The 25,529-nt window shown below is 38.7% G+C and overlaps 1 protein-coding gene across 3 annotated transcripts in view; it reads right to left on the bottom strand.

Moving 5' to 3' along the window:
- Positions 1–526: 526 nt before the first annotated feature.
- Positions 527–25,529, bottom strand: part of GDAP2 (ganglioside induced differentiation associated protein 2) — a 67,577-nt gene continuing 42,574 nt past the window's right edge. For 2 of the 3 annotated variants that reach the window (XM_010374049.2, XM_030935884.1), the window contains exons 11-14: positions 16,646–16,785; positions 14,652–14,706; positions 10,838–10,981; positions 527–3,182 (exon numbers count right to left, since the gene is read on the bottom strand). In XM_010374049.2, the coding sequence (XP_010372351.2) occupies positions 3,135–3,182; positions 10,838–10,981; positions 14,652–14,706; positions 16,646–16,785 (387 nt within the window). In that variant the 3' untranslated portion in view covers positions 527–3,134. Of the gene's footprint in view, positions 3,183–10,809; positions 10,982–14,651; positions 14,707–16,645; positions 16,786–25,529 lie in introns of those variants that run through there. The other variant, XM_010374067.2, reaches the window with a different exon arrangement.

Genomic DNA, 25,529 nt, shown 5'->3' with positions numbered 1-25,529 from the left:
GTGGCTCATACTGGTAAACCCAACACTTTGGGAGGCCAAGGTGGGTGGATCACTTGAGGTCAGGAGTTTGAGACCAGTCTGGCCAACATGGTGAAACCCTGTCTCTACTGAAAAAAGAAATACAAAATTTAGCCAGGCATGGTGACACACACCTGTAGTCCCAGCTACTAGGGAGGCTGAGGCAGGAGAACTGCTTAAACCTGGGAGGTGGAGGCTGCAGTGAGCCAAGATCACACCATTGCACTCCAGCCTAGGTGACAGAGCCAGACTCTGTCTCCAAAAAAAAAAAAAAAAAAAAAAGAAAAAGAAAAAAGAAATATAAAGCATCCACCAATGATATATAATAAATATTAAAGGAAAAAAATCTTTAAAATATGTACCATTTGCCCTCACAGTTCTAATAAAGGCTGAACTTTTTTTAAGAGGTAATTTTCACTATCAAGAAACTTGGATATAGATGAATTAAGAACCCAAATACATATGGAAACAAGAAGTGTACTTGTTTTAAAAATCATATTAGGCCTTGCATGATTAATAAAAATTTTATAATTTGTGTCTTCAACAATTCAATTAGCATTTGGCATGACCAAAGTTTAATTAAATTAAAGACTTGGCGATGCTTTGAATTAACATCAGACGCTGGTGGTCATCTCCAGTCTCCCCTTTATCTTCCAATATGTCCTTGAAAATGGCATGTATTATTCAGGCTAAACCTTTTCACAAAGGCAGACTGGTATACCAAATGTTGCTTAATTATTTCAATGTCAAGGTCACTCTGTTTCTCCTCTAGGATTTGATACTTTGAAGCAACTTCATTCTATAACACTATAGACATTTGTAAAAGCATCAAATTTAGTTTCAGTGAGAAGAGTGGTCCTTATCTTTCTTTAGACATCATTGAATCATAAAACACAGTTGATATGTATATAGTTCTGTACCACCTTTAAACCCTAGGACATCAATTGTACTAAAATCTCAGAATATGTAGAATCCTGCTTGTGTTACTAAACATTAATATACTGGTATGAATACAGCAAAGGAACATCCTTTCAAAATTACTACTGCCTGTAAGAAATTGTTTATATAAATTTGCTTCCTTTCAAATTGGCAAAGTAGCTTATGGCCTCTATTATCTATACAGAAAATGGTTTGGGCCAGATTCTTGAGGTAGCCAAGTTCCCCTTTAATAAGGAAAAGTTGGCAGACTTTCATAGCTGCTCCTTGTGAAGAAGATACCTCAAATATGATCTCGCAATTGACTGTAGAAGATGAAGTTAAAGTTTCAGACTTTTAAGGTACAGGGCCAAAGGGGTTAAAAAAAAGTACTATTTGAGAGAAAGCTTAACATTTGACATCTGACTGGCTGCCTGGATGCGATGACCTAGGGGACATAAGAGAGGACCTTAACACAGATGTATATATAAGGATCGAGTAATTTTGAGGTCTGACACAAAGAAAATGTGTTCAATACATGTAAAAGATAAGAACCTTTATCTAAAAAATGTAAAGTCCCTTCTTGTTTATATGGGAAAATACAGGATGAATTTAATGCGACTATAGGGGGATTTCTCTATCATAAATGAAGAGAATATGTTTCTTTGATCTCCAATGAAGAATTAGTTTGGGCAGAAAAGAATGGGACCCCTGGAAGCACTGATCTGGAGCACATGATAGAACAGAAAGGTTGTTTCTTTTTTTTTCTCTGAACTGCCAATTTATGTGATAGGTTGAGGAAGATGGGGCCATTGGGAGGTGGCTGCAGGAATAAAAAAAAAGTAAAAAGCTACCCAGATGGTAATAATAATGGTTTGACCTTAATTCAAGAAGAAATGTTTAAAATGGTCAACAGATGCCTCTCATTGAAGTATAGCATCTGGGATGAGCAGGCCAGAAGAGATTCTGGACAAAAGAGGAAGGAGGTCATCAGGGTTGGAATTTTAGACTAACAGGTCTTGCCCCACAAAAAGAAAAATCACTCAAATGGTATCAAGGACAAGAGGAGTGCTGTGTAGCATTCCCTCATACATATTTATTCCCATTTAAAAACTAACTGAGGATACCCCACCACAACAAAGCCCTTTCTAAATGCTATCTTCATGATACCTCTGTGAGGTAGGCAGCATAATTATAATTCTTACTCATAAGCAAGCTAAGGCACAAATAGAGCCTGAGTGGTAAAAGTGGTCTTTTGCCAATTATCAGCTCCCTGGATTTGTTCACTGTGACACACTTCCTCCACACTGATGCAGGCAACTCAAAAGATGCTGCTATGAAATGTCCTTAGAGGTAGTAGACCTGATAGCTAAACAAAATCAATCATGACTCTGGAAGACAACACACTCTCTAAATGCTCACCGCTGGAGTCTTGGAAGATGTTCTTAGGAGTACAAATATGTGCAGTCCTTGTGAATAAGACCAAATCATCCATGATTATAGGAAAAAGGCTGAAGATACAGTCTTCTTGTTTCCCCACACTATTGAGATCAGAACTGTGGCAATCTTAACAAATCATGTAATCCAAGGAAACTTAGTCCTTAAACTTTAGTCTTAACTTGTGCATTAACATTCTAAGTCCTATATTTTGCTAATGATTTTGATGTTTTTTGTCAGATACATTTCTACATTCTTGGTCCCAGATAATTCTCTTTCAACATAGCCGAATTATCTTTATAAAATGTACATGGTATTAACACCATGGATCTGAAGCAAACAATGCATCTGGTTAGCATACATTGGTTCTGTGTATTTCGAGAATCACTTAAGTACACAAAGGAAGCGTGCAATGTTAGAGAGATGACGTGAACAGTCTTGGTGGTTTATCTAATGGAGAATTCAGTGTCCTTCAGGAAACTAAAGATACTCAAAAGTTGCTCCCCAATTTCTATTAACAATCTAAAAATGAACATTTCCATTTGATATAAATATACAAATTTAAAATGTGTGCAGTTCATAATGGCCTACCATTTTTAGATTGCTTATGTGCCAGAAAATATACAGTCAATAAAAAAATACCAGAGAGGTGGGGACAAAAGGCTCTCTGGATCTGTACAGCAAAAATGAGTATCACTTCAACAGGTAGCTATTCGTGGAGGAAGTGGCATCCTGGGAACCAAGAAGCACTGAAAGATGGCAGGTCACAAATCTGGTGATGGGGGATATGATGTATAGTAAGGCCCGTTTTCCTGTGGAAAGAAAAAGCACAAGAACATTTAAGTAACAGAACCAATTTAACTGGAAATGTGAAAAAAAGGGATGTACAGTCATTGAGGCAGTGATATAAAATGTCTAGCACATGTCTGGCACTAAGCAGGCCCTCACCCATTAGGTAGTTCAACTAGTATCACTCAGAGTATAAGGTAAGCAAAGGCAATAGGATCATAACGTTTTTTAAGAATAATACCACTTATTGAATATTTTATATGCCAGACAATTTATAGGTGCTTTTAGTCATCCCTTTATATCTTCACGTAATGCCATGAAGGAGGTAACATCCTCACTTTACAGAAGAGGAAAGTGAGGATCACATAAATTGCATAATTTACCTAAAGTTACCTAGTTGGTAACCAGCACAGCCTGAATTTAAATTCAAATCTATTCGAATCTAACATCCAGACTCTTTTTTGTTAGACTGTGTTGTCTTACTGCGTGCCAAATCTTAATTTAGAGTTATGAAAACAAAGAAGCTATCACAGAGGAATTTAATAGCTATAACTATTTTGGCAGAAGTGAGTCTTCATGACATGCCTGAGTGGCAAGGCTTGTAACCATTACAGTTCTCAGGAAATTTAGTTCAAGATCAAGATGGAGAATTAAATGCCAAACCTTTAATGTCAATGTAAAGGCAACAAATTAGTGTAAGGGGGGATTTTTTGGCCCTTATTTTGGCTAATCTCAATAAAAATCAAGACAGGTTTATGATAGAAGGATCTTCAACTAGATTTATGAGACTTAAGACTGGTTTCTCATTTTTAAGGAAAGTATTTCTTTGACAAATAATTTGTTTTTCAGCAAATCACAAACAGATAATGCTTAGTGCTAGTATAAGACAATAGTTTGAAATGAAGAGTAAGCAGAAGAAAATAGCATTTCTTCATGGTACATTTACATTATAGCTATTGTAGAGCATTAAACCTACCAGGTCTTGAACATAGTAGGCAGTGAAATTGTTTGAGACTAAATAAATCAGGTACTCTGCCATTCTTCAGCACAGATGCTTTGGAGCAAGACTTGATCTTGGGCCATAACCAGGATAACAAGACATCTAGGAAAACTTACCTTCCGATTATAAACCTAACCATGTATTAAACAAAATTAAAAAAAAATAGGTACAAATAAATCCTAGGATAGGCTACATTTCTAAAAACTTGAAAAACTTTAATAAAACCTTTTTTAAAATTGAAAAATCGGATCCAACTAAACTAAAGAGCTTCTGCACAGCAAATAAAATTATCATGAGTGAACAGACTACCTACAGAATGGGAGAAAATTTCTGCAATCTATCTATCTGACAAAGGGCTAATATCCAGAATCTACAAGGAACTTATGCAAATTTAGAAGAAAAAAAAAGTGGGCAAAAGATATGAACAGAAACTTCTCAAAAAAAGACATATATGTGGCCAACGAACATTTAAAAAAAAACAGCTCAACATCACTGATCATCAGAGAAATGCAAATCAAAACCACAATGAGATACCATCTTATGCCAGTCAGAATGGCGATTACTAAAAAGTCAAGAAACAACAAATGCTGGTGAGGCTGTGGAGAAATAGGAACACTTTTACACTGTTGGTGGGAATGTAAATTAGTTCAACCATTGTGGAGGACAGTGTGGTGATTCCTCAAAGATTTAGAACCAGAAATATCATTTCACCCAGCAATCCCATTACTGGGTATATACTCAAAGGAATATAAATCATCCTATTATAAAGATACATGCACGTGTATGTTTACTACAGTACTATTCCCAATAGCAAAGACATGGAATCAACCCAAATGCTCATCAATGATAGACTAGATAAAGAAAATGTGGTACATATACGCCATGGAATACTATGAAGCCATAAAAAGGAATGAGATCATGTCCTTTGCAGAGACATAGATGAAGCTGGAAGCCATTATTCTCAGCAAACTAACGTAGGAACAGAAACCCAAACACCACATGTTCTCACTTGTAAGTAGGAGCTGAACAATGAGAACACATGGACACAGGGAGCGGAACACTTACTGGGGCCTTTTGGGGGAGGGGGAGGGAGAGAGCATTAGGGAAACAAGCTAATGCATGCTGGGCTTAATACCCAGGTGACATGCCTGAGTGGTAAGGTTGATAGGCACAGCAAACCACCATGGCACATGCTTACCTATGTAACAAACCTGCACATCCTACACATGTACCTCAGAACTTAAAAAACTAAAAAAAAATAATTTTATACAAAAAAGAAATCCCTATAAAAATGTTTCATTAACCAAATCCTTTATCTTCAATTTGCATGGACGCTACACTTACAGAAACATGCCCTGAAGAGATGAATCTATTCTGAGTTTCATCTGAAAAGTTCACTGTCTTTAAGAGTTCTCTATTCCATTCTATTACCACTTTTTTTCTAAGTTTCTCACATCTACATTAAATTATGACAAACTAAGAAGAGCAAGTTCAATACTTAATGCCATGAAATAGAATTTCCATTATTAATTTCACACTGGGCAAGAGACTGCTGAGCAATCAAATATTTTTTCTATTTCTGGAAGCAATCATAGAAATGTAAAGAATTGTTGCCAGGAAAAACTGTATATTCTCTGCTGTGTGTTTTTTTTTAAGAATGCCAACTAACTCTCTTTCTGAAATGATCTCAGTATCACTGTTACCTAGATTAAACAATAGCTTCTGATTGCCTTCAAAGGTCCCTTTTAATCCTATAAAATTTATGTTGCTATTCCAAGTCACAGAAATCCCAGAAAAACAGAAGTCCACTGAAACGGGTTTCTATTTTTTTTTTTTTTTTTTAAACAGATACTAATCACTTCACTCCTTAACCAAATAAAGAACCTTCTATATGCAAGGCACAATTTGAACATGATAATGAAATTAACCAACTCCATACTCATTTCTTTTCTCTGATCATACTTTTAATTTTTCCTAACAAAGGAAAATGTTTCCTTACAAAGTAACATGCAGCTACCTACTGGTATCTCCATTTCAATGTCTGACGGGGCACCTCAAACCTATTATGTCACAAACTGAACACAGTACCTGTCCCGCCCCCCTAATCTTTCAATCCTTTTCCTCCAAATTGCTTCTCTGGTGGTAGCAACACTATCCACCAAGTCTCCCAAAGCAGAAACTTACTTTCTGCTTCACCCTTAGTGGCTACTCAGTCACCAAATGCTGTGAATTTTATTTCCTAAAATGTCTATTTCTAAATCTCTCTAAAATCTTCAAATCTCTGCCATTATCACTATCACTGCCCTAACAATATAGTCTCGTTTCTCCTCCAGGCTTTACTAATAGACCTCATCTTTTCCCCCATGGACTTACCCTTCCCCCTCTAGTCATTCTCTATACTGTTTCTATAGTCATTGTCTAAACAGCAATGCAATGGCAATTCTCCCTTACAGAACACTCTTCACGGACTACAAAGCCAAAGACCTGCAGCACTAATATGTAAAGTTACTGTATTCAGTGATGTGCTCTCTGCCTGCCCCTTCCACATCATCTCCTGATATCTTCTGCTATAGTTTGAATATCTGACCTTCCAAACCTCATGCTGAAATGTGATCTCCATGCGGGAGGTAGGGCCTAGTGGGAGGTGTTTGGGTCATGGGGCAGATCCCTCATAAATGTCTTGGTGTTGTCCTTGTGGTAGTAAGTTCTCACTCTATTAGTTCCTATGAAAGCTTGTTGTTAAAAAGGGACTGGCATGCCGCTTTCTTCTCTCTCTTGCTTTCTCTTTTGCCATGTGATCTCTACACCCACCGGCTCCCCTTACCCGTTGACCATGAGTGGGAGCAGCCTGAGTCCCTCACCTGAAGTAGATGCTGGTGTCATGCTTCTTGTACAGCCTGCAGAAATGTGAGCCAAATAAACCTCTTTTCTTTATAAATTACCCAGCCTCAGGTATTCCTTTATGGCAACATAAAAATGGATGAAAACAGAAAATTGGTACTGAGGGGTGGGGTGTTGCTATAAAGAGACCCGAAAATATGGAAGCAGCTTTGGAACCGGGTAATGGGCAGAGGCTGGAAGAGTTTGCAAGGATCAGAAGACAACAGAAAGACTGAGGTAAAGTTTGAAACTTCTTAGAGAGTGGTTAAGTTGTTGTGACCAAAATGCTGATAGAAATATAGTCAGTAAAGGCCATGCTGATAAGGTCTCAGATGGAAATGGGGAACTTAAGAATTAGAGCAAAGGTCATCCTTGTTACACCCTAGCAAAGAACTTGGCCGCACTGTGTCCATCCCCTAGACTTTTATGGAGGACAAACAATACTGGTACCCTATGGTATCTGATGGAAGAAATTTCTAAGCAGTAAAGCATTCAAGAAGTGGTGTGGCTGCTTTTAACAGCTTATAATCAGATATGAGAGCAAAGAAATGACATAAAGTTGGAATTTATAATTAAAAAGGATATAGAAGCCCAGGTGCGGTGGCTCAAGCCTGTAATCCTAGCACTTTGGGAGGCCGAGACGGGTGGATCACGAGGTCAGGAGATCGAGACCATCCTGGCTAACATGGTGAAACCCCGTCTCTACTAAAAAATACAAAAAAACTAGCCAGGCGAGGTGGTGGGCGCCTGTAGTCCCAGCTACTCGGGAGGCTGAGGCAGGAGAATGGCATAAACCTGGGAGGCGGAGCTTGCAGTGGGCTGAGATCCGGCCACTGGACTCCAGCCTGGGCAACATAGCGAGACTCCATTTCAAAAAAAAAAAAAAAAGATGCAGAACATAAAATTTTAAGGAAAGAATATTTTCAAGAGAGGAATGTAAGGATGCTGTGGAGCAAGCACTTCCTAGAGAGATTAGCAAGGATAAATCTTTGAGGTAGCTCCTCACATCACAGGCCCAGAGGACTAGGAAGACAGAATGGTTTGGGAGGGACAAGGCTTTAACACTTCAGGATGCTGCTCTCTGCATCCCAGCCCCTTCTGGTTCCAGCAATGGCTCAAAGGGTCCCACGTACTGCTTGGGCAACAGCTCTGGAGGGTGCAAGCTGTAAGCTTTGGTGGCTTCCATGTGGTGTTAAGTCTGCATGCAGCATGCAACAGTGGTGGAGGCTTGGCAGCTTGTAACTAGATTTCAGAGGATATATCAGAAAGCCTGGGTTCCCAGGCAGAAGTCTGCTTCAGTGGTGGAGCACCTCCAGGTAGTCCTCACTGGGGCACTGCCTAGTGGAGCAGAGGAGTTCTGTTGCTCCCATCTAGACCCCAGAATCATCCTGAAAAAACCTCTGGCATTCAGCTTTAACCTGTGAGAGAAGACATGTGGGTGCCAACTGGCAAAGCCATGGGGGTAGGGGTGCCCAAAGCCTTGGGAGCCCACCCTTTGTACCAGTGTGCCTGGTATGCAGAACATGAAGCCAAAAGAGATTATTTTGGAGATTTAAGATTTAATGTCTGCCCTGATAGGTTTTGGACTTACAAGGGGCCAGTTACCTGCTTCTTTTGGTCTGTTCCTCTTATTCCTCCCTTTTGGAATGGGAATGTTTACCCAATGCCTGTAGAATCATTATATCTTGGAAGCAAATAACTTGATTTTGATTTTACAGATTTACAGCTGTGAGGAACTTGCCTTGAGTCTCAGATGAGACTTCGGATTTCCGAGTTGGTGCTGGAACAAGTTAAGACTATTGGGGACTGCAGGGATGGAATGATTATATTTTGCATGTGTGAAGAACATGAGGTTTGGGTGGCTAGGGGCAAAATGCTACATTTTTGATATCTGAACCTCTAAACCTCATGTTAAAATTTGATCCCCAGTTTTGGAGGTGGGGTCTAATGCCAGGTGTTTGAGTCATGGTGTGGGGTGGATCTCTCATAAATGGCTTGGTGCTGACCTTGTGGTAATAAGTAAGTCCTTGCTCTATTAGTTCCTGTGAAAGCTGGTTGTTAAAAAGAGCCTAACACCTCCCTTCCCTCTCTCTTGTTTCCCTTCCCACCATGTGATCTCTGCGCACACTGGCTCCCCTTACACTTCTGCTATGAGTGGAAGCAGCCTGAGTCCCTCACCAGAAGCAGATGCTGGTGCCCTTCTTCTCATACAGCCTGCAGAACCATGAACCAAATACTTAGCCTCAGGTACTCCCTTATAGCAACAAAGAAATGGACTAAGAAACCCTCTTTTGTTTTTTCCCCATTTTTATGCCTCTCTTTGATCTAACATCTCAATTTTAGAAAGCTCTAGCATAGGGTACAGAGAGCAATCTAATGAGCCAAGTGTTAGATTGTAAGTTAGTCTACTTAATTTTGATTAATTATATTGTTATGCTTGTATTTATATAAAAATATAACAGCTAAAATACACAACCAAACAAAACAAAAAACAAAACCAAGCTTGAGTGAGGTGGAGCTATATTTAATATTTAATGAAAGTCTGCTTTATAGGCCCGTAAGTATATAGAAAATGCTTTGGCTTAAAATACAGTCCTTTAGGTTTTCTAATCAACACCCAACTTGTATGTTTCTATCCCAGAAAATAAATGATAAATCCAGATACTAGCTATGAATTGTCATTCAAAATTTTAAGTATAAAAATGTTTCTTAGTGTCTTTCACATTTTCTGCTATCCATTTTTTTAAGCATTAAGATGAGTGATGTAGAGTTCAAAGGAAAAACACTAAGATCATTTTCTACTCCAGCAATCTGCAGTAAATACAAACTAATGTACTCTTTTCTCTTCCCTATATTCAACAACTTTTGTATCTATGATCCAGCTGCTCCAATTACAAATCCTCTCTGTACAACAGTCAAACATGAAATTTTATTAGTCATTAGATCACATTATACACTTTACTCTGCACATAAGGGAAAAAAATTATAGCTAAAGTTAGAGAAATGTTAGAGAGAAATTGTGTTGCAGAATTTTTATTTTGCTGTATACACATTGCACAATAATTAGGGAAGAATAATTTATTTCAAACTGAATATAACTTTCAAATATATCCCCTGGTTCATGAATAAAGATATGCAATCAACAACAGTTAAACAATGAGCTTGATGAGCTTTTGGCCAAGTGTGTTACTTTTTTTTTTTTTCCCAAAAATTACTAAGGTGAAATCATGAATAAACACAATAGAATAAATGATGAAATTCACGAATAGTCCTTTGACTAGTGCTTATGTAACAGATTCATAAACGCATCTATAAATAATAACACTACCAGATGATGCTCTTAAAAACATTATACAAACTTTTAGAAAAATGAAACTTTTGGCAGGGCAAAGACTACTGAAATAGGCTACATGATTTACAATTAATTCTAAAAGTGATCACCAATAAATTCTTCTGGCTCTGTGTGGATGGAAAGCCATTCAATCTTAAGAAAATTAGGTAGAGGTATCTGTTTTAAATATGGTAGAAAACTTACAATACAAACGAAAATTGGTTCCGAATTCACAGCAGAGAGATCTCCCACTGAAACGTTTATATGGGGAAAATGTCTCTCTTGGGACAAACCCTTTTCCTAACGTTATCATAGGGAAAGGATGTTAAGTGATATTACCAAGTTTACTAAGATTTGCTAATTTACATTAATATCTGGTAATGATAGGATGTTGTGCTCATAAGTGCTGCTCTATAGAACAGTTAATATACCATACCAGGTGAGGGAGAACTTCTGGTACTTCTTACCCTGGCATCATATTCAAGGACAAAAGGAGGAAAGTCGATCTGTTCTGGTGATATGGCAGAAAACAGCTGGTGGAGGCTGTCCACATGGTGGATTTTGTCCTTCAGTCCTGAGACAGAAAAGGTGGTAAAAAACCATGTTGACACCTGATTAATAGAAGAGAAAAAATAATTTAAGCTAGTTGCCATAGTTAGAAACATAAACACAATTTGGAAAATTTATAGTAGATAAAAACTATATTTCAAAATCTTAAAATAACTAGTGTTTTTCAAAGTGCAATTTGAGTTGTGCAATCATCAGTTTAGTTGATTATTAATAACATTAAAAAGAAGAAACAAAGATAACACTGACTAGAGACTATAAGAAGAATGAGCTTTGTTTCATGAAGCTTTTGTTTCCATTACATGTATATAAGTTCCCATGTGTGCAGTGTATTAGTGCTGTACTACATGCTTTTTACTGTGGGTTGTAGTCAAAACCGTTGCATTATTTGGTAGAATAATTGGTGTTCCAGTCTTCTGAAAATGGTTAATATCTCCAAATCTCACACTGTGAATTTTTCAAATGAGACTGAAAAGAAAATCTGTGCCAATATTTGGGACTTATATATTTTCAGCTGATGCTTGGCATGAGTTTCTTTCTCGAAGTCCATCAAAGTGAATCACTTGTAGATGTGATGTCATCTTTGTTCATTTCACCTGACAACATGCAATCCCTCTCTAGAAGCTAGTCTACAAAATTTGTTGGTTCCCCAAAAAAGGATAAAAAATTCTTGATACCAAACAATACTGACATAAACTAGTAATGGCTTGAACTTAAAAATTACTGTTTATCTAAATTGGCAATCACAAATTAGTCCATGTTTATCAACATACTATACAATAGTCTTATGAGGCAGGTATGATATTGTTGCTATCCCCATTTTACTTACAGAAGAAGGTAATGTATGTAGGAAATAGTAAACTGTTTTGAAAAGGACCATTATAGTAAATAGTGGAGGCTTCTTATAATAACATTATCAGAAAATTGTTCACAAGGCATGCCTGAAGGCCCTTGGAGCAGTGCAATATTGGAGGCAGGACAACATGAAAATTAATTAGGAGGCTGCTGTGTCATTTCAAGTAAAAGCTGACAGTGGGATGAACTAATGTAGAGCCAGTGGGAATAAAGATACAGACATAAATTTGAGCAATTGTAAACACGCAGAACTGATGCAATGTGCTAGGAGATGAGGTAGAGAAAGTGCTCCAGAAAGGCTCTCTGGTTTCTGGCTTAGGCACTTGGGTAGGCAGTAGTCCCATTTACTAACACAGAGAACACAAACAGCAGTTCGGGAATAGGTGGAAGAGGAGTACATGAGGAGATCTGTTTAAAAATGTTGACCTTCAGGGTCCTATAAGACACCTAAGTAGAGATATCTAATCAGTAGTTCAATACCAAGGTCAAAGCCTAAGAAGGATAATGATGATGATGATGATGATGATAATAAAAATGATGATGATAGCTTACATTTACTGAGCACTTATTATACATCAGGTAATGTTTTAAGTATTTTACATGTATTAACTCATTTCATCTTTCAATAACCCTAAAAGATAGGCGCTATTATTAATCCCATTTTATAGGGGATAAAATTAAAGCATAGAGAAATTATACTACTTGCCTGAGATGACAAATTGGTAACTGGTAGAGCTGGGATTAGAACCCAGGTCATCTGAATCTTGAAACCATAGTTCTAAACATTAGGCTTTATTGCCTCCCCAGATATATGTTTGAAGATTGCATATATTTTGGAGGGTCACTGAAGAAATGGGAATAAAAAAGGTATAGAATTAAAGATGAGGGTGGAGAAACATGGAAACACTAACACTCAAAGGATGCAAGCAGGAAGCCAGGGGCAGTGGCTCATGCCAGTAATCCCAGCACTTTGGGAGGCCAAGGTGGGAGGATTACTTGAGGCCAAAAGTGTGAGCCCAGCCTTGGCAACACAGCAAGACCCCAACTCTACAAAACTACAAAATAAAAAAAAATTAGCCAGGCATGATGGTGCATGTCTGCAGTCCTAGCTACTCTGGAGGCCAATGTGGGAGGATCCCTTGACGCCAGGAGTGCTAGGTTACAGAGAGCTATAATCACACCACTGCACTCCAGTGTGGGTGACAGAGTGAGACCGTCTCTAAAAAGAGATGAGAAGAGAAAGAGAGGCCGACAAATGAGACTGAGAAGCAGCAGCTACAAGTAGCAGAGAAACCAGGCAAGGTAAATTTCAAAGAAGAAAAGACAAAGTGTGTCAAGGAAGAAGTGATCAACTGTGCTTAAGGCTGCAGGGAATGCAGGTAACATTGAGAGAGAAAAGTGTCTATTAGATTTAGTGACCCAGAAATTATGAATGATTTTGGTGTGAAAAGCTTCAGCTGGCACAGCAGGATAACCACACTGGAGTCATTTAAAAGGTACATGAGAAATGGAGATGGTGGGCATAGAACAAAGATTATACTAAACAATTTTGGTCGTAAAGTAGAGGAGAGAAAAATAGATCTTAGCATTTTTAAAAGTTGATAGATAATTTGGATCCAGCAAAGCGGGAGAGGAGAAAGACGCTAACCGTTGAAGAGAGTTTCCTAAGGAAATGGAAATACATTCTGTAGTTTACGGTCTGGGAAAAAATGCCTAGATTCAAATCTAGCCTTTGCTACTAACTGTTGGTTATCTTGGTTCCTTAATCTCTCTAAGCATCAACTTTCTTACCAGTATAGTGGGACAACTACTGCTAACTATTTCACAGGTATACTGCAAAGCTTAGGCAAGATAATTCACAGGAGGAACGGGCAGATAGCAAGTGCTCAGAAAACTTAAGCTAATGTCATTACTGCGGGATCCACAGCACAGGGAGAGGGACTGTCCTTCAGTAAGAAGGACATTAATGAAATGTGTTCATTAAGATGGAACACATTTTTCTGACAGAGAAAAAGGGGGCAATGATAAGAACAGTTAGCAAGTAGGTTTGGAGTGGGAAGGTAAAGATAAAGAGCTCCTTACTGATGACTTCTATGAGTGAAGAAAGCAGTACAATGGATTATTTCAAGTTTAGGTTTGATGGTCAGGTGTGATAAAAGGGTAAGAGGTCCTAGGTTAATTTAGGGTGATTGACAAGAGTGGATGAAGTGATGAAATGTCAGTTTTTAGCTTGATAGAGAAGAAAATAAAGGCAAGATGATATTTTCAGAAAGAGTAAAAAGACCGAGAGACTAGATGTCTTGATGAAGTCAAGATGTAGGCTTAGGTAGTGGGAATACAATTGTGAGCAAGACTGCTATATTCTAGCCCTCATGGATCTTGCTGGCTCATGTATAAGGAAGAAAATTAAACATGCAACTAAAATAAAAACATAACAATGATATAAGACTACAGAATCTAAAGGGGTTACAATGCAAGAACAGCTACTAGCTGCAGGATTGGTCAGGGAAGGATTTCTATAGAAAGTAGAGCTGAGACCTGAAGGTCAAGCAGGAGGTAGCCATGGGCAGGGGAGGTAAGTGTATTTTGTTAACAACAGCATAAACAAGGCCCAGATGAACAAAGAGCAAGAAAAGAGGCAGGGACTGATGGGCTAATGGCTTATAAGGGTTGCCCACAAAGGCGCTGGAGTCACATACAACCAAAACATCAGGACCACAACTCAAGATCACTTAGAAACCAGGAAATTAGCAGTCACAATGGTGACAGCAACAATTAAGTTGCTGAGCTATTATCTTAATACTCTGGGCATGTAGTACACATAAATTCTAGATTTAGCCAAAGAGAAAAATACTGTACCTTTGAACGAAATGTGGGATGAACAAAATAAACAGCCTTCAAATTCCTCTTGTACCTGATCCAAAAATAAAATGACAAAAAAAATTAGTATAAGTTCATGCCTATAACCAATTACTATCATAGACTATTAACTATTTGCCTAGCTATATAAACATAATCAGAGAAAAATAAAGGCAGCTATAATTTACAGATTGAATTTTAGGTGAGAGTCAAAAACAAACCAGAGAACATTTCATTTTTTAAAGTATCTGTTTTACAGGAGATATTAAGTGCTTGTCAGCTGAGCTAGAGCCACCTATAGGTAGGATAAAGTTAAGTAAATTTGCATTTAACAAATTTATTGTGTGTCATTTTTTAATATGATGCTAGAATCTCTGGGATCAGAGCTAAACAGCAGCGAAATCACTTAAAATTAGAGCAAAAATTTAAACTAAAAGTTTCAATGGTCATATTACAACAACTAGCAGAATCTGCTGTGTCCCAGAAATTGTAGAGGCCTTCTACTTAAATTCTCCTAACAATTCTACAAGCGCAGTACTATTACTGCAGATATTTTAGCCCTCCCAAAGTCACCCAGCCATCAAGTGGCAGAGCCAGGAACGGAACCCAGGCAATACCGCTCCAGAATCATACTCCTATCCACTATTCCATCTGGCCTCTCTACGTGTGCCTGAGACTTTTTTCAACAGTTCAATAATCAGCATCAGGTCATGTGAGGTTAATTGGAAAGGACTTCAGAGAAACAGTACAAACTATTTCACAGTTGAGGCCTGTTCCACGTTAAAGAACTGGTTAGTGGTAGAAGCAGAACTACAGTGGAGTGAAGCTTCCTTTCACATATACAACCCACATTCTGAGAAAGCTAAAAAGGTGTCTATTGGGTAATGAAAGCTTTAATATTCCTAAATAAGATGAGATTTAATGGGAGAAGTAGGATAGCTGGAAATTTACGGTAACTTGCCTTCTTTGTACCCTAACTGTAAAATGGGCTTCTCAATGTAATCCACACAGACATTGTGATGCTACAAATAACAAAACAGCTAACAGGAGGGTTGAGTGCCACTTTTTATTCAGAAAAAAATGTTAATAAGAAAAAATGTAAAACACTACATTTCATCTTTGCTACAGTGGGGTGTCATATATTTTCTGGTTAAAATTTCCATTATCGGCCAGGCATGGTGGCTCAAGCTTGTAATCCCAGCACTTTGGGAGGCCAAGACGGGTGGATCACGAGGTCAGGAGATCGAGACCATCCTGGCTAATGTGGTGAAATCCCGTCTCTACTAAAAAAATACAAAAAACTAGCCGGGCGTGGTGGCGGGCACCTGTAGTACTAGCTATTCGGGAGGCTGAGGCAGGAGAATGGCGTAAACCTGGGGGGCGGAGCTTGCAGTGACCTGAGATCCAGCCACTGCACTCCAGCCTGGGTGACAGAGTGACACTCCGTCTCCAAAAAAAAAAAAAAAAAAAAAAAAAAAAAAAAAAAAAATTTCCATTATCATTTCAAGGGAAATATGCTTTAATGAAAATAATTTTCTAGCTCCAAGTCAGTAACCTGGGTTCAAGTCCAAATTCTGCATTTACTGTTGTGAGACTTTGGGCACATATTTCACCTTGCAGAATGTCAATATCTTCCATTTTTCAAACACAGATAGTATCTCTCCTAACCAACTCCTGGGTTAAAGGATCAAAGTAAATAATGTTTATAAATGTATTTTGATAAGTATAATACATCATATAAATAGAAGGTAGTATTTTTGTTATTTTATACACAAAGATTGGTAATGTAAAAAGTTTACATATGAATTTACTTTAATGCAAAATAAGTTTCAGTTAGGGAAGGTCTCCTATGATTCAAATATCTAATCTATGTGTGATAAAAGTCTTTCTTACATGAAATATCCTTTCACAGAATACAAAGCAATGTTTGCCACTGCTTGATATCAGAAAAGAAAGAAACTATTTCCCATTCATAATTTGCAAAAATAACTAACTTGACATCAACAACATCATAGAGTTTCTTCAGGAAGTCAGAGTCCAGATGATTGTATTCGCTGGTCAGTGTGTGAAAATACACTAATACATACTCCTTCACAGCAATGTGATCCATCACATGAATGAAATATAAGAGAGCCTAAAAGAAAAAAGGGGGAATAAAGGTGAAGATCATTTTGAACAGTAGTCTATTTCACAGAGGCCAAGAAAAAAACAAAACAAAACAGAAGATTAACCTACTGTCTGCCCTAGTAATTACAGATGGATAAGTCAGAGTGATAAGTATCCATTCTCTTTAAAAAGATCTCCAGGAAAGTGAATTATACCAGTGTTTAATAATTCTCATAAGTGCTACAGTATAATTCCTTTCTGCCTTGTTTTAAGTGATAGAGGAGAACAATCAGTCTCTATCCTCTAAAACAACTCTTCATATACTGGAAAAAGTTCTTGGATCAACGGTCAGGTTTTCTCTTTCTAGGATAATGATATCAAAATCATTAGAAGTAGAATTTCTATACTTTTAATCATTTTTGAAGTTTCTGCTTAAATTCAATCAAAGTCTTTGCAGTCTGTACTCAGAAAGAGACTCATGGCCTGCACATAACCAAGAATTACTATAGAAAGATATAATGAGTGGTGCCTCACATGATTCATGTTGAGAGCTAGTATTTTTAGATCTTTAGTGTCAATCTGAAGGAGGACATTGAGAGCAGGTTGAATCAGTAGATGACAATAGGTTGGGAAGCATTTCTAGAGCTCTGAAAGATTCAAATTTAATGTGACCCAGATTGGTTATAGAAATATTCCATTACAAAAATGATGAATTTAAAAGAAACACTAAAAACAAAACAGAGATACAATATAGGCAGGGCCAGTATGACCCAGTGGTTTAGCTGTAAACACTCACATAGAAAAAGCTAAGAGGTAATAACTGAGGGATTACTATAAAACAAACTGTTTTCCAATTCTTCTTCAGGTGAGTCCTTGACATTAACATGGTTGGATTAACATGGACTAGGATCCAACTGCTACCAGCAGACAGAAGGGCATTAAGAAAACACAGTATCTTTCCATTCATTACCTGCTTTAGTAACAATTATTATTATCATCATCTATGTCAATATTTTACAGGAAATGATATATCATGAATATCCAGAACCCCAGGCAAGTGCACACCAAAATCAGATGCAAGGATTTATGGTTTTATTGGTATTAAACAAATTATTGACCATGAAAATGAATGTCACACTGATTATTAAGAACATAAATGATTACAGATAGAAACATACTAATGGTATAATTTTCATCAGTTTAGTTATTCCCTCCGCACGCGCACGTGTGTGTTGTTTGTTTGTTCGAGACAGGGTTGCTCTCTGTCACCTGGGCTGGAATGCAACGGCATGATCTTGGTTTTGGAGATCTTGCAACCTCTGCATCCTGGGCTCAAATGATCCTCCTGCCTCAGTCTCCCAAGTAGCTGGCACTACAGGCATTGCCCATCATGCCTAGCTAATTTTTGTATTTTTCGTACAGATAGGATTTCACCATGTGCCCAGGCTAGTCTCGAACTCCTGGACTCAAGCGATCTGCCTGCCTCAGCCTCCCAAAGTTTTGGGATTATAGGCATGAGCTACCACACCTGGCTGTGTGCATATTTTTATTATTCTTTATTATTCTTTTTTCTCCTCTTACCAGATTGCTGCTTAATCCTCTTTCTGTCCATTCTCCAACCCCCACCCCAGGACAATTAGGATACTCCTTTTTGGCTTTGAATTCAACTTCTTAAGTTTTTTTCACTATATAACCATATCACTGTATCACTATACATGATGAAAAAATGTGAAAGACAAATTCTCTCCCAAACCATGAAATCCCTTTCCTTGAGATATTTTCCTTGTTTTTGTGCTTAAAAACAAACAAATAAACAACCCAATGAAGGTCAATGTAGATACAAATTAATGTATCACTGTTTCTCCTATTAAATTATATTCTAAACACTTCTCTACAGTACTTGCCTCTATAACCATAATTTATAAGGGTCACAGAATATCCTATTTGAATGCACCGTAATTATCTGTGAGGAATTTAAGTTTTAACTTGTTGCTACAAATGACCCTGTGAATAATATGCCAGGTTCGGTGCTTTCACAGTTTTTTTACCCAAACAACAGTGACTGAGAGTCTGAGGACTTAGCCAGAAGTAATTATCAGCTTTTGTCCAACTGGTTTATCTGAAATTCTGTGTAATTCTGCATTTTTAAGTATACAATTTTTTTTTACTATGGTTAATAATTACTGATCAGTTCAAGTTATTATCCTTTGAAGTCAGTTCCTAACAAAACTGATATTCTAGGATTCTCTATATATTTATCTTGTGGGTTCAATTGTCCCTTGTATGAGTATTCTGATTTGAATAATGTCAGGGCCTATAGTTACTTCCATACTTTGGGCTATTTCCTTAGTATAAGTTTTCAGAAATGGAATTAATGGATCAATGGGTGTGATCACTTTTATAGTTTCATCTTTGATAACAATAATTAATTAAGAGTTAAGGTACCTCATTTTAGTTCACCTTTTTTTTTTTTCATTTTTTTATTATACTTTAAGTTCTAGGGTACATGTGCATAACGTGCAGGTTTGTTACATATGTATATTTGTGCCATGTTGGTGTGCTGCACCCATCAACTCGTCAGCACCCATCAATTCATCATTTATATCATGTATAACTCCCCAATGCAATCCCTCCCCCTCCCCCCTCCCCATGATAGGCCCCAGTGTGTGATGTTCCCCTTCCCAAGTCCAAGTGATCTCATTGTTCAGTTCCCACCTATGAGTGAGAACATGCGGTGTTTGGTTTTCTCTTCTTGTGATAGTTTGCTAAGAATGATGGTTTCCAGCTGCATCCATGTCCCTACAAAGGATGCAAACTCATCCTTTTTTATGGCTGCATAGTATTCCATGGTGTATATGTGCCACATTTTCTTAATCCAGTCTGTCACAGATGGACATTTGGGTTGATTCCAAGTCTTTGCTATTGTGAATAGTGCTGCAATAAACAAACGTGTGCATGTGTTTTTGTAGTAGAATAATTTATAATCCTTTGGGTATATACCCAGTAGTGGGATGGCTGGGTCATATGGTACATCCAGTTCTAGATCCTTGAGGAATTGCCATACTGTTTTCCATAATGGTTGAACTAGTTTACAATCCCACCAACAGTGTAAAAGTGTTCCTATTTCTCCACATCCTCTCCAACACCTGTTGCTTCCTGATTTTTTAATGATTGCCGTTCTAACTGGTGTGAGATGGTATCTCATTGTGGTTTTGATTTGCATTTCTCTGATGGCGAGTGATGATGAGCATTTTTTCATGTGTCTGTTGGCTGTATGAATGTCTTCTTTTGAGAAATGTCTGTTCATATCCTTTGCCCACTTTTTGATGGGGTTGTTTGTTTTTTTCTTGTATATTTGTTTGAGTTCTTTGTAGATTCTGGATATTAGCCCTTTGTCAGATGAGTAGATTGCAAAACTTTTCTCCCATTCTGTAGGTTGCCTGTTCACTCAGATGGTAGTTTCTTTTGCTGTGCAGAAGCTCTTTAGTTTAATTAGATCCCATTTGTCAATTTTGGCTTTTGCTGCCGTTGCTTTTGGTGTTTTAGACATGAAGTCCTTCCCCATGCCTATGTCCTGAATGGTACTACCTAGATTTTCTTCTAGGGTTTTTATGGTATTAGGTCTAACATTTAAGTCTCTAATCCATCTTGAATTAATCTTCGTATAAGGAGTAAGGAAAGGATCCAGTTTCAGCTTTCTACTTATGGCTAGCCAATTTTCCCAGCACCATTTATTAAATAGGGAATCCTTTCCCCATTTCTTGTTTCTCTCAGATTTGTCAAAGATCAGATGGCTGTAGATGTGTGGTATTATTTCTGAGGACTCTGTTCTGTTCCATTGGTCTATAGCTCTGTTTTGGTACCAGTACCATGCTGTTTTGGTTACTGTAGCCTTGTAGTATAGTTTGAAGTCAGGTAGCGTGACGCCTCCAGCTTTGTCCTTTTGACTTAGGATTGTCTTGGCAATGCGGGCTCTTTTTTGGTTCCATATGAACTTTAAAGCAGTTTTTTCCAATTCTGTGAAGAAACTCACTGGTAGCCTGATGGGGATGGCATTGAATGTATAAATAACCTTGGGCAGTATGGCCATTTTCACGATATTGATTCTTCCTATCCATGAGCATGGTATGTTCTTCCATTTGTTTGTGTCCTCTTTGATTTCACTGAGCAGTGGTTTGTGGTTCTCCTTGAAGAGGTCCTTGACATCCCTTGTAAGTTGGATTCCTAGGTATTTTATTCTCTTTGAAGCAATTGTGAATGGAAGTTCATTCCTGATTTGGCTCTCTGCTTGTCTGTTACTGGTGTATAAGAATGCTTGTGATTCTGGCACATTAATTTTGTATCCTGAGACTTTGCTGAAGTTGCTTATCAGCTTAAGGAGATTTTGGGCTGAGACGATGGGGTTTTCTAAATATACAATCATGTCATCTGCAAACAGGGACAATTTGACTTCTTCTTTTCCTAACTGAATATCCTTTATTTCTTTCTCTTGCCTGATTGCCCTAGCCAGAACTTCCAACACTATGTTGAATAGGAGTGGTGAGAGAGGGCATCCCTGTCTTGTACCAGTTTTCAAAGGGAATTTTTCCAGTTTTTGCCCATTCAGTATGATATTAGCTGTGGGTTTGTCACAAATAGCTCTTATTATTTTGAGGTACGTTCCATCAATACCGAATTTATTGAGCGTTTTTAGCATGAAGGGCTGTTGAATTTTGTCAAAAGCCTTTTCTGCATCTATTGAGATAATCATGTGGTTCTTGACTTTGGTTCTGTTTATATGCTGGATTATATTTATTGATTTGCGAATGTTGAACCAGCCTTGCATCCCAGGGATGAAGCCCACTTGATCATGCTGGATAAGCTTTTTGATGTGCTGCTGAATCTGGTTTGCCAGTATTTTATTGAGGATTTTTGCATCGATGTTCATCAGGGATATTGGTCTAAAATTCTCTTTTTTTGTTGTGTCTCTGCCAGGCTTTGGTATCAGGATGATGTTGGCCTCATAAAATGAGTTAGGGAGGATTCCCTCTTTTTCCATTGATTGGAATAGTTTCAGAAGGAATGGTACCAGCTCCTCCTTGTACCTGTGGTAGAATTCAGCTGTGAATCCATCTGGTCCTGGACTTTTTTTGGTGGGTAGGCTATTAATTGTTGCCTCAATTTCAGAGCCTGCTATTGGTCTATTCAGGGATTCAACTTCTTCCTGGTGTAGTCTTGGGAGAGTGTAAGTGTCCAGGAAATTATCCATTTCTTCTAGATTTTCTAGTTGATTTGCGTAGAGGTGTTTATAGTATTCTCTGATGGTAGTTCGTATTTCTGTGGGGTCGGTGGTGATATCCCCTTTATCATTTTTTATTGCATCTATTTGATTCCTCTCTCTTTTCTTCTTTATTAGTCTTGCTAGCGGTCTGTCAATTTTGTTGATCTTTTCAAAAAACCAACTCCTGGATTCATTGATTTTTTGGAGGGTTTTTTATGTCTCTATCTCCTTCAGTTCTGCTCTGATCTTAGTTATTTCTTGCCTTCTGCTAGCTTTTGAATGTGTTTGCTCTTGCCTCTCTAGTTCTTTTAATTGTGATGTTAGAGTGTCAATTTTAGATCTTTCCTGCTTTCTCTTGTGGGCATTTAGTGCTATAAATTTCCCTCTACACACTGCTTTAAATGTGTCCCAGAGATTCTGGTGTGTTGTATCTTTGTTCTCATTGGTTTCAAAGAACATCTTTATTTCTGCCTTCATTTCATTATGTACCCAGTAGTCATTCAGGAGCAGGTTGTTCAGTTTCCATGTAGTTGAGCGGTTTTGAGTGAGTTTCTTAGTCCTGAGTTCTAGTTTGATTGCACTGTGGTCTGAGAGACAGTTTGTTATAATTTCTGTTCTTTTACATTTGCTGAGGAGTGCTTTACTTCCAATTATGTGGTCAATTTTGGAATAAGTGCAATGTGGTGCTGAGAAGAATGTATATTCTGTTGATTTGGGGTGGAGAGTTCTATAGATGTCTATTAGGTCCGCTTGGTGCAGAGATGAGTTCAATTCCTGGATATCCTTATTAACTTTCTGTCTCGTTGATCTGTCTAATGTTGACAGTGGAGTGTTGAAGTCTCCCATTATTATTGTATGGGAGTCTAAGTCTCTTTGTAAGTCTCTAAGGACTTGCTTTATGAATCTGGGTGCTCCTGTATTGGGTGCATATATATTTAGGATAGTTAGCTCTTCCTGTTGAATTGATCCCTTTACCATTATGTAATGGCCTTCTTTGTCTCTTTTGATCTTTGATGGTTTAAAGTCTGTTTTATCAGAGACTAGGATTGCAACCCCTGCTTTTTTTTGTTCTCCATTTGCTTGGTAGATCTTCCTCCATCCCTTTATTTTGAGCCTATGTATGTCTCTGCATGTGAGATGGGTCTCCTGAATACAGCAGACTGATGGGTCTTGACTCTTTATCCAGTTTGCCAGTCTGTGTCTTTTAATTGGAGCATTTAGTTCATTAACATCTAAGGTTAATATTGTTATGTGTGAACTTGATCCTGCCATTATGATATTAACTGGTTATTTTGCTCATTAGTTGATGTAGTTTCTTCCTAGCCTCGATGCTCTTTACATTTTGGCATGTTTTTGCAATGGCTCGTACCGGTTGTTCCTTTCCATGTTTAGGGCTTCCTTCAGGGTCTCTTGTAAGGCAGGCCTTGTGGTGACAAAATCTCTAAGCATTTGCTTATCTGTAAAGGATTTTATTTCTCCCTCACTCATGAAACTTAGTTTGGCTGGATATGAAATTCTGGGTTGAAAATTCTTTTCTTTAAGAACGTTGAATATTGGCCCCCACTCTCTTTTGGCTTGTAGAGTTTCTGCTGAGAGATCTGCTGTTAGTCTGATGGGCTTCCCTTTGTGGGTAACCCGACCTTTCTCTCTGGCTGCCCTTAAGATTTTTTCCTTCATTTCAACTTTGGTGAATCTGGCAATTATGTGTCTTGGAGTTGCTCTTCTGGAGGAGTATCTTTGTGGTGTTCTCTGTATTTCCTGAATCTGAATGTTGGCCTGCCCTACTAGGTTGGGGAAGTTCTCCTGGATGATATCCTGAAGAGTGTTTTCCAACTTGGTTCCATTTTCCCCCTCACTTTCAGGCACCCCAATCAGACGTAGATTTGGTCTTTTTACATAATCCCATACTTCTTGTAGGCTTTGTGCATTTCTTTTTCTTCTTTTTTCTTTTGGTTTCTCTTCTCGCTTCATTTCATTCATTTGATCCTCAATCGCTGATACTCTTTCTTCCAGTTGATCGAGTCGGTTACTGAAACTTGTGCATTTGTCACGTATTTCTCGTGTCATGGTTTTCATCTCTGTCATTTCGTTTATGACCTTCTCTGCATTAATTAGTCTAGCTGTCAATTCTTCCACTCTTTTTTCAAGATTTTTAGTTTCTTTGCACTGGGTACGTAATTCCTCCTTTAGCTCTGAGAAGTTTGATGGACTGAAGCCTTCTTCTCTCATCTCGTCAAAGTCATTCTCTGACCAGCTTCGATCCGTTGCTGGCGATGGGCTGCGCTCCTTTGCAGGGGGAGATGTGCTCTTATTTTTTGAATTTCCAGCTTTTCTGCCCGCTTTTTCCCCATCTTTGTGGTTTTATCTGTCTCTGGTCTTTGATGATGGTGACGTACTGATGGGGATTTGGTATAGGTGTCCTTCCTGTTTGATAGTTTTCCTTCTGACAGTCAGGACCCTCAGCTATAGGTCTGTTGGAGATTGCTTGAGGTCCACTCCAGACCCTGTTTGCCTGGGTATCAGCAGCAGAGGTTGCAGAAGATAGAATATTGCTGAACAGCGAGTGTACCTGTCTGATTCTTACTTTGGAAGCTTCCTCTCAGGGGTGTACTCCACCCTGTGAGGTGTGGGGTGTCAGACTGCCCCTAGTGGGGGATGTCTCCCAGTTAGGCTACTCAGGGGTCAGGGACCCACTTGAGCAGGCAGTCTGTCCGTTCTCAGATCTCAACCTCCGTGTTGGGAGATCCACGGCTCTCTTCAAAGCTGTCAGACAGAGTCGTTCGCGTCTGCTCAGGCCTCTGCTGTTTCCCTTGTTGTTTTTTAGCTGACCCCTGCCCCCAGAGGTGGAGTCTATAAAGACAGGCAGGTTTCCTTGAGCTGCTGTGAGCTCCACCCAGTTCGAGCTTCCCAGCGGCTTTGTTTACCTACTTAAGCCTCAGCAATGGCGGGCGCCCCTCCCCCAGCCTCGCTGCTGCCTTGCGGTTAAATCGCCGCAGAGTGCTGTGTTAACAATGAGGGAGGCTCCGTGGGCGTGGGACCCTCCCGGCCAGGTGAGGGATATATTCTTCTGGTGTGCCCGTTGCTTAAAGCGCGGTATTGGGGTGGGAGTTACCCGATTTTCCAGGTGTTGTGTGTCTCAGTTCCCCTGGCTAGGAAAAGGGATTCCCTTCCCCCTTGCCTCGCCCTGCTTCAGCTCTCGCTGGTCAGGCTGCAGCAGCTGAGCAGCACCGATTGTCCAGCACTCCCTAGTGAGATGTCCCCAGTACTTCAGTTGAAAATGCAGAAATCACCGGTCTTCTGTGTCGCTCACGCTGGGAGTTGGAGACTGGAGCTGTTCCTATTCGGCCATCTTGCTCCGCGCCCCCCAATTCACCTTTTTTGGACTACTAATCACGCTGAATATTTTCTTATTTTTATCTACCAGTTCCATTTCTCTTTTATGAATCATCTATTTCTGTTCTTTGCCTCCAAATGAAGGGATTACAGAATGATGCTATCTTGGGTAAACTACA

This window comes from Rhinopithecus roxellana, chromosome 8 (genome assembly GCF_007565055.1).
Source record: "Rhinopithecus roxellana isolate Shanxi Qingling chromosome 8, ASM756505v1, whole genome shotgun sequence".
Classification (NCBI taxonomy): Eukaryota; Metazoa; Chordata; class Mammalia; order Primates; family Cercopithecidae; genus Rhinopithecus; species Rhinopithecus roxellana.
This window is presented reverse-complemented; position numbering and strand designations above follow the sequence as displayed.